Below are 10,396 nucleotides of genomic sequence, written 5' to 3'. Positions count from 1 at the left end.
ATCCTTACTAATGTAACCTTCATAGGAGGACTAACGGCGACTTGTTGCCGTACAAAACTGGTTAGTTACTGTTACCATCGAAGTAGTTGTTGTAGCTTATATCAACTCTACTAATGAGGAGCTTCTTGTCGCAACTAACCATTTTTTTCAGTGAGCGAGCCGAGTTTTTGTAATTAAAAACACAGTAAATATAAAAATCATTGTTTAATAAGTTTAAAAAGTGGTTTTAAATGTATAAATTGATATTTTGGTGCTAAAGATAATAATTATGTTACAACTTTTAGCATTTAAAAAATAATTAAACAAATTTTTCCAAGAAATAATCTATTCCAATTTAAAAAATTCAAGTTTCTTGTTTCTCCAAACGATTTTTATTTCACCAAAATGTTTCTAATGTAAAAGGCAACAATTTAGTTTGTTCACGGAAAATATAAATTTTGAAAATACTACTTAAATTGTTGCAAATTTTGATGTTTCGAAGCGTTTTTTTAAAGAATTTATAACAATATTTTATAATATTCACATTTTTCCATACACAATAATAATGTATCTATTTAATAATATCATCATTATCATTACTGCTATACTTAGAAATACATATATTTTTTTTCGAGATATATTTCATGTATATTAAGCAAGAAATAATTTAAGAATTTAAGAACATTTCTTTCCCACAAACTTTCATGCTTCTTTTGTTTTCTACAATTACACTGAAAAAACTATATCGCATGAATTACAATATATATCGTAATTCCTGCACTACATATCGTAATTATCGCATTATAATATATACCGCGTAATTTTGCAATCTATAACGTAAGAATTTAAGTTTTTCACACTATCATATTGTATTTCTTCTTTTGTGATCTCGCGAGAGTTCGAGTAGTCAGCAAACGATCACAGAAAAAATTAAAGATAAAGTTTACATCAATTCTAGTTGAAAGATTCACCGAAACAAAAATTAACCTTGCCAGATAAACTTTACATGAATCGAAGATGATTTCTGATTTTTAACCTTGCCTGGATAATCTTTCATCTTATAATCGCCCCATTTTTATTCGAGGTATAGCGACAATTAAATAAGTTCTAATACGTCTACAATAATGTGATTTATTTCAGAGGAAATATATCAGTATGAGAAAATTTTGTATGTGTTTTCTGTTGTTGATTCCACATGTTTTACCGAAATTTGCTCACTTTAGCGCGACACAGTCGACGAGTTCAAAATAATTTTCCTAACCTCAGTGAAACTTTCGCCGAAATATGTTTAATCATTAACCGTTGCAGGTCTTACCTGCAGCAAATTTTTACTTTTTTCTGTGATTGTTTTAAATCTGGTCCCCCATTACTCCTAAGAACGCCGATGTAGCAGACGACAGCAATACAATTTAACTTCATTTTTTTATGTGATATTAGTGAATTTTAATGTCGTACAAAGCACTGGGACCTGATTATACGTTATCATATTGCGCTTTCTTACAATATAGAAGTTTTGCGATATCATTGTGCGATATATTTTTCTCCGTGTAATAGGTTTCAAATTATTTTCTATTTTGTAATTAGAAAACTTCACTATTTTTATATTATAGCTGTGAAACACACTTGTATCTAACGCTGGAGTAGCGGATTACACGCCGGACCTTAGTCTACGCGGGAGAAAATCCTTTGCGCCAGAAAATTAAAACATCAACAGTTTTTTAAGTACTATTCCAGTTGAGCTAAAACTTTGCCAGAAAACTTCCTTGAACCTTCCTGAACAACTTTTTTACTCGCAGTTTTCGCTTGCTCAACATTCGCTCGACTCCCGAAACGTTGAAAGTTGTTTGTGCACGAATTATGTAACGTCTCGGAAAAAAATTATTAACAATTTTTTTAATAAACATTTTCAACATTCGCTAAAGTCATCCGTCGCAGAACATGATAATGCATATTTCTGATAAGTTTGATTACCAAATATTAAAAACTTCCCATTTCGTTGCGAATTGAAGCGAACAAATTCAAAATATTTTAATCAGAGAAAAACCGTTTTTCATAAATAATTCGAAAAATAAAAAGCTACAACTTTTTCATGAGGAGAAAAAGATGCAGCATTAAATTTTAATTGTGGATATATATCTTAAAAATTAAAATTCGAGGCTTTATTTCCAAGTGCACAGGGCCCTGCCTCTTCCAGCAAAAGAAATCTATATCTCCTTTTTGCATTCGCAGCCTTAATTTTTTACTTAATACCTCCGTAATGGTAAATAGAATTATGTAGCAGTGATAATTAATATATGAACCAAATTATTTTGGGATGCGAAAATAACCACATGTTATAGGATCGAATGAACTTTTAAATATTTGTGTATTGGTTATCATAATCAACATTCCTCGTGTCTAAGATATATCGCACGCCGATACGTTTTGTACATATACGGATTGTATTAAGCCCAAGTGTCCTGACTTATATAGTTGTATAAAAATAAAAATATAAAAAACGAAAATTCCTTTTCCAAAAATCAGTTTAAGTTGCAGTTTTTGAGTAATAAAATATTTAGCCTGGACCAATCAGGAGCACAGTATAAAGAGACGCGTGTACGTGAGTTCCAAGGCGGGGGTAGCGAAGGGAGGACAGTGGTCATTACACTCTCACGGACGCACGGATGTTTATACCGCGCTCCTCATTGGGCCAGATTAAATGTTTTATAACTCAAAAACTAAATCTACAACTGATTTTTGGAAAGGGAATTTTCGATTTCTTTGTTTTTTATTTTTATGTAGCCATATATGTCCGGACACTTGAGTCTGTAACACCATGTATAGTATGATATACTGGGAAAATATGAACCTGTTTGAAATAAATAAATTCACTTTTTTGGCTTTTCGTATAGTCTAATTTCTCCTAAATGTCATGCTTTTTCAGAAAGTAGAAAAATTGAATTTTTTCATTTCTAATCAAATAACAAAGTTCCCAAATGTGCTATCCACAGACGTACTTGGTGAACATAATGGGTAGTTAGAGAAATATTGCTCTGAAACCTTAAAATATTGTAGTAGATTATATTATTTTTTATCAGTCTTGTTAACGCTAACAAAAAATTATACGGAAATAAAAAATTATACAGTTTTTCCGTTCAAATGAAAATTTTTCCGAATGATTGTTAGCCTCTTATGGTCCCCGACCATTCACTTTTTTCATTCCTATTGGTTTAACCATGGTCTAAATCAGAGACAGACACAAATCAATTGTTTATGATTTCATTACAACTAACTCGGGAAAAGAAACTGATCATGTTAGACATGCTTATTTAGTCATTTTTCATATAGAATCTGTTAGTGCAATTATTTTTAGCGTAAACTTTATATTTATGTATTTGATTGTAACAAATTGTAAAATATAAGGCCTCTGTTTGGAGAACTAAAGTAGCTACAATTCTCAATCAACTCTATATAGGCCCAAGAATACCTATATGCAAAGTTTGAAGTTTTCATAAGATTAATGAATAGTTTACCGTCTAATGCCCGGACTAGAATTTTCACTTCAAAGAATGATGACTAATACAATAGTTAAGATATACTTTTTATCTCCTATTAGAAATTCCCAGTCATGCCTGCAATTTTTTATTTGTCCTGTTTGCATTTTTGCGTAATCGCTCAATCTAAAACAACAATAAATTTGTTTTCCTTTTAGCATTCTCGATTTAAAAAATAAGTGTCAACATTTTGAAATGCATATTTTTGCACAGCAAGAACTATAAAAGTAATCACGATCTGGTTATAATTTTGACCGTTGTAATAAGTGATCTGCAATAAACTGATCTTTTATGGTAAGTGTTTCTTGAATATTCACTATAAAATCATGTGCATTTTCAACTTTTTCAATGATTTCTGTCTAAAACTGAATAATTCGAATTTCACTTGCGACCCGCAAGCCTATTTTAATCAGTGACATCTCACTAATTCAGTTTAAAAGAGAAAAACAATATTTTTTCCAAAAATTGGTTAAACGAATTATATTATTTTTCATTTCAAAATGTCCTTATGGTAACAGACTATATCTAGCTAATCTAGAAGAATAAACAAATCCCATTCTTATATATGTATGTATGTATGTATGTATGGATTTTTTATATTGTTTCTCTATATATAGCTGTTGTAAATGAAAATAATACTTTCGCAATATTTGCATGATTATTTATGGCCAAATGAAAGTTTTCTATAATATAGGTGCAATGTACACGTGCTACGAAGTTGAAGCTGACTAACCTGAACTTTAAAAAATTTCCAAGCCATTGTGCCCGGCGATGAGGAAGCACTCCACGACTTTGTGTGTTGTGACAAGTGGAAGTCCTTTGCTAGCAAAAGGTATATACTCTACCGTCTTGATAAGCCGTCCGTGACACGGAACTCCGAGATTCCAATCTGTTGCTTTTTTCTTCCACTCGGTCTCAAATATTCTCACTTCCCGTCACTGAGCGCTCTTAAGCTGAAAAATATCAAAGTTATACAAGTTAAAACAATGAGTCATATTATGCATCTCACATTAAAAGATATAGAAACTAAATATCAAATAAAGCAATATTTTCCACAAATATTTGAAAATAGCCAAAAGAGAGAGTTTCAAGTACTAAACCGAAATTGGGTATGCATGCCGGTTTGGTTTCCTTGGGGATTAAGTTTATTGTGAGGAGCTGAGTTTACTCAGGCTAGTTTAAAATTGTAAGAAGGACCCAAGGAAACCAAACTAGCTTTCACCCAGATGGCTAGTTACGATTGTAATATTCCAGCAACGTAGCGACTACAGGGATTGTTAACTTGGGGGAGGAGGGGAAGGACCCCATGGATTTACCATCGAGGTCTGCGAGCCAAAAATCAGCAGAAGATCGTTGACCGCGGTATGAGAAACATCTCAAGCGAAAATTCTAAAAAGACCTGTCTGTATCCAGTTGCTTCTACTTTTCATTAATAAAGTATTATTTTTCTTTTTTCCATCTTAATTCCTGGCAGTTTCAATTTATTTACTTGAGTATTAAAAGCCCCATAATTTTTAGAAGTGGGATACAGGCTGAAAACTTACTCAAGTTTTTGAAAGATACGCGGTCGCGGGTATAATCGGAACGCGAGACGGGAGACCTAGTACTGTACAGTTGTTGTGTGCTGTGGGTAGTGTCAGTGATCTAGTTTGTGGAACTGGTGGCTAGTTGGACTAGTGAACGAAGTTTAATTATTGTCGACGGTATTTTGCAGCAAGTGTAACAAAAATGCCCATAAATGGAGATGGCGCGCAGGCAGAAGGAGGTAACATCAGATGGTCCTTCCGGGATATCTCGGGGTTGCTTCTAGATTTTGACCCAGTGAAAGAAAATATCGACATCGCTCAGTGGATCAGTAAAGTCGAGGAATGAAGAGAGCTATATGGCGAGGAAACTGTCGAGTTGACGGCTAACGGGCTGAATAATAACCGATATCGCAATTTCCTCGGCCCTCTGAGTCGATATACTGAGCCCCATGATTTCCTTTCAGATCTAAAGGCCGGAGGTTTGCACATTCGGGATGTTCCACCTGAAAGAAACGACGAGTCCAGGAAAACGGATAAAAAGGGCCACGTGACGGAAGATTGCCCGAAATCAAGATCTGGTAAATGTTTTAAGTGCGGTACAGTGGGACATTTTGCGTGGGATTGTGAAAAAAGTCGCGAACGATCTAACGAAGGGGCTTCGTCGAGTACCCTGAGTATGAGTACTGGTAGTGGTTCCACGGCTGTGAGTGCTGCGGGGAACACGCACCAAAAGTAATTTAAAAATGCGGTGCTAGATGGACATTCATTTTCTAGCTACGTGGATTTGGGAAGCGGTACTGTAGCAATCCGCGAGGGACACGTGAAGCGTGTTGGGATCGCATTCACGGTCGGAGAAATTGAGCAACTCATGGGGTACAGAAACGGAATTGTGAAGCCTATCGGTACGTTTTGTGCTTATCTGTCTATTGACGGAGTGGGGGCTTGGGTGGACCTACACGTGGTGCCGAATGAGGCCCAGAGGGTACCCTTGTTAGTGGGCGACCCCTTTATCGAACGACCACACGTCGTGATTACAACTCGCGCAGGGATGGTGCTCATCACCGCAGATGAAAACGCAGGGCTTACGGATGCAGTGAGTGAATCGTCGAAAACAGTGCTACGAGCAAGTGACTCAGTGAATTTGTCGGGGAAAGAGATGAAGGTGACCCCGGGTAGTACCGTGGCTTGCGGAGAAAAGTGAGAAGAAAAGCCGCCACAAATGCAAACGGTAAATGACGTACCGGTGACCTTGAGTGATCTGAACACAGATCTTGAGGGTGAAGAAGCGGAACGTTTTCTGGAGCTCGTGAACGAGTACAAGAACCTGGTGGCTCGAAACACGAGTCAGATTGGAGGCACAAATATCATAAACTGAAAATCGAATTACAGAACGAGAAGCCTGTTTTCTATTAACCGTATCGATTGTCTTACAGCGAGAGGAAGCAACCGAAAGACATGATCAAGGAATTTAAGGAGTGTGACATCTCGGAGGATTGTCGTTCACCGTATGCTAGCCCGATGTTGCTGATAAGGAAGCCGAGCGGAAAAGCACGAATGCGTGTCGACTAAAGGGCGATGAACAAGCAGACCATCAAGGATCACTAAGATAGTAAAACGTTTTTTACCACTTTAGGTTTAGTAAGCGGGTACTATCAGGTACCCGTCGCGAGAGATTCTAGACCGAAAACGGTATTTGTAACGCCTGATGGTCATTATCAATTTAAAAAAAGCCCTTCGGGCTTTGTGATGCGCCTGCCGCATTTCAACGATTAATGTGTCGCGCTTTAGAAAGTGTACCGAATGACATGGAAATGACATATATTGACGACACGTTTGTACTATCGGAAAGTTTCGAGGAAGGGTTAGAAAGTTTACGGAAAGTCTTTGATGCACTCTGGGCCGCAAATTTAACTTTGAGATTTAAAAAATGCCAGTTTTTTAAAGTACAATGTCGATTATCTTGGTTTCACGTTATCAGACAAGGTAATCGCACCGGGAGGTCAAGTATTAAGTGCTATCAGAGATTTTCCAGAAGCAACAAATGCTACCGGGATACGGTCGTTTCTCGGAACCATGAATTTTTGTCATAGATTTGTAAAGGGGTACGCGACGATTGCGAAACCGTTGACTGATTTAACGGAAAAAGGTGTGTCATTTATATGGGGCTCAGAACAGAAGAAATCGTTTGAATTGTTAAAACGGCTGCTGCTGCTCAAGTCTGTGCTTGCAGTAAACGAACCGAAATCAGAAACTGAAGTGCACACTGATGCTAGTCAAGTAGGGTTAGGCGCGGTATTGTTGCAAAGGCAGGAAGATAGAAAATGTTATCCAATTTGTTACTATAGCAGAAAAACGAAAAAAGACGAGTCAAAATATCACTCGTATGAGTTGGAGACTCTGGCTATAGTCTGCGATGTAGAGCGTTTTCGCGTTTACGTGCTCGGGATCGAATTTGTTATTAGAACCGACTGTAACAGTTTGAAAATACTAGAAAATAAAAGGGATCTAAATCCGCGAATAGGGCGATCGTTTGTCAGGCTCTCGGAATATCAGTATCGTATTGAATACCTAAAAGGGGTAAATAACGTGATAGCCGACGGATTAAGCCGAAATCTCATGGAACCGGGCCAAGAAGTGGAACTGGTAGGGTTACCGGTCATGGGTGTAAAAATCACTACAGTTTGGATCGCCGCGATGCAACAGGGTAGTGATGAGATCATGAGTATACGTGATAAACTCGAGGAGGGCGACCAGGCCACTCATGCAAAGTATACTGGGTTTCAAAGGGTAGATTCCGTTTATATGTACCGATTGATTTGAGGCACGAATTAGTCGCGGAAGCACATCGCGTTCTCGCGCATCTCGGCGTTGATAAAACGTATAGCAAATTAAAAGAGACCTATTATTTTCAAAAAATGCGCGAGTTCGTGGAAATGTATATAAAAAGTTTTATAAACTGCCGTTATTACAAAAAACCGAGCGGTAAAAAACTAGGATCTTTACATCCGCTTGAAAAGGGGAACACACCATTTCAAAGCGTGCATATCGGTCATGCCGGGCCATTCGTGACAACAGAAAATGGAAATAAACACGTGAGCGCGATAATTTGTGGGTTTAGCAAATATACCATGTTAAAAGCTGTAAAAGACGTGAGTTGCGCTGAAACGTTACGGATGGTGAAAGATTTTATGTCACATTATGGGAAACCCGAGCGTACTATCAGTGATCGAGGAACTGCTTTTACCGCCGAGGATTTTAAGGATTTTTGTAATGAGAATGGTATACAGCAAGTAAAGTTTGCAACTGGTACTTCGCGGGAAAACGGGCAAGTAGAGAGACAAAACCGTGTCTTTCCAACGTGTTTAGCTAATATCACTGAAGACGAAGAGGATAGGGTTTGGGACATGTGAGGAAGGTTTTGGGAAATGACAGATATGTAGTTCGCGACATAGAGGGAGAAAAACAGAGCCAAAAACCATACGAGGGAATTTTGTCAGCCGAACGACTAGAGTTAATTCCAAAACAATCCGCGTGATTGATTATGTAATCACAGAAATAACCACAGGTAATTTTGTAATAGAAAAGAAATTTAGAGTGTATTTACAGAGAAATATAATTTACGCTGAAATAGTCAAAGTGCAGATTAATTTTAGAGTTGATAAAGGGAAAATGAGTGAGTCTTGACGAGGGCGTCAAGCATTCAGATGGCCGAAATTGTAGCAATATTTTCTACAAATATTTAAAAGTAGCCAAAAGAGAGAGTTTCAATTACTAAACCGAAATTAGGTGAAAGTGTCATTTTTTTTTTTGTAAAATTGACCGCTTCGGAGATATAAATAATTTAATAATGAAAAATCTCGAAAATGGCCATATTCGAGCCTTAAAAACCTTAAAAACCTTAACAAAATCCTGAAGAGTATATACAGAGTATTTCATTCTATAGCTTAGTTTTTTAATAGTTAAATAGGCGCTCTTCGACTAGGCTTGCGAGCTCGCTACTGTTGACTGGACTATGGATGTGATCTCGGGCGCTCGCTGAGTATGCAGGTCCAATCTTGCATAAAATACACAAAGGAACTTGACTGTTTATTCAGTTTTGTACCTTCTTCTATCGCTGACGGATTAACTATGTCATTGCATACCTATATCTGGAAAAATTCCTTAAACCCTAGATATAAAAGTTTGAATTTTGAAAATTTTGGATATATGATGCGTGAAAAAAGTGTATTGTTACCAATATTTAAGTTAAAAAATTCCGTACTTAATAATCTTATTTCTCAGAGCAAATGTTTAAAAAATTGCAAAACCAAAGCATGCCAATGTAAAAGAAACAATATTACCTGTGTACCCTTTTGTGGTTGTAGTACAGACGAATGTGAAAATATGCTTAAATAAATTTTTTACTAATTTAAGAAATTGTTTGTTACTTTTTGGTTACGTTTGCCACTTATATTTATAACAATTTATAATAAATTATATTTAGTTATGAAATAAATACCAATAGTAAGTAAGCAAAGCTTCAAGAACACATAAGACACTCTATATTCCGTTCAACAGTAGAGAGCCTGCGAGCTGCTGTTCAGAGAGCGCCTATTTAACTATCAAAAAACTAAGATATAGAACGAAATAATCTGTAAATATTCTTCGGGATTTTATTAAAGGATGTTCAAAGATTATTTAGGAACTTTGGCAAACTCGAAAAATCCAAAAAATAACGTAGCTGATACTTGGGGTCTTTTGGACCCCAACGTTTTTAAACTGTTGTAAAAAATTTAATTTTTGATATTTTTGTTAAGATGTTTTTTTGGGTATTCTTTAACATCTCTTGTACAGAATCAATCGGTATAGTAACTTAAATTTTATTTTTAACACTTTGAAAAAAAATGAACAATTAATGGAATTAACGAATTTTTATATTCGTTGACAAATGATCTGGGGTCCAATGGACCCCCAGTGTCATTTAAGGGTTAAACAAATTTGACCAGTTTTTGCGGCCAGCAAGATCTTGATCCTCATTCAGTGGTATATACCGTAGGAGAATATGACAAAAAATCCGTTAGTCGGCTGACATCGTTTATGCTCGGCTGCACTCAGTACAACGCTATAGGCTCGCTTAATAAGTCACTTACTAATATTCGAGAGCGATCTTCCGAATTTGTCTTACTCCACAATACGAAAAATAGAAAGTGTCATAGTATAATTCATATTCCTACAGACAATAGCAATTCCTCTTACAAATTTAGTTTTATATGTTATTTTAGGTACGAGGGTAGTTCAATAAGTCCTTAGAATGACCAACAGATGGCGCGCGAATCGCTCCAAATCATCTGTTTTCAGTCAGCACCACTCCCGACTAGA

General features: G+C 36.3%; 1 protein-coding gene across 11 annotated transcripts in view; it reads right to left on the bottom strand.

Annotated features, from left to right (window-relative positions):
* LOC117177406 (glucose transporter type 1) overlaps window positions 1-10,396 on the bottom strand; it is a 583,769-nt gene that overhangs the window by 376,935 nt on the left and 196,438 nt on the right. For all 11 annotated transcript variants that reach the window (XM_033368061.1, XM_033368060.1, XM_033368059.1 and 8 more), the window contains one exon: window positions 4,246-4,465. Coding sequence is in view for 2 of the 11 variants with exons in the window: in XM_033368070.1 (XP_033223961.1) it covers window positions 4,246-4,272 (27 nt within the window). In the remaining 9 variants the exon portion in view is untranslated. The remainder of the gene's footprint in view (window positions 1-4,245; window positions 4,466-10,396) is intronic.

This window comes from Belonocnema kinseyi, chromosome 7 (genome assembly GCF_010883055.1).
Source record: "Belonocnema kinseyi isolate 2016_QV_RU_SX_M_011 chromosome 7, B_treatae_v1, whole genome shotgun sequence".
NCBI lineage: Eukaryota > Metazoa > Arthropoda > Insecta > Hymenoptera > Cynipidae > Belonocnema > Belonocnema kinseyi.
Note: the sequence above shows the minus strand (reverse complement) of the source record. Positions and strands in the feature narration are given on the sequence as shown.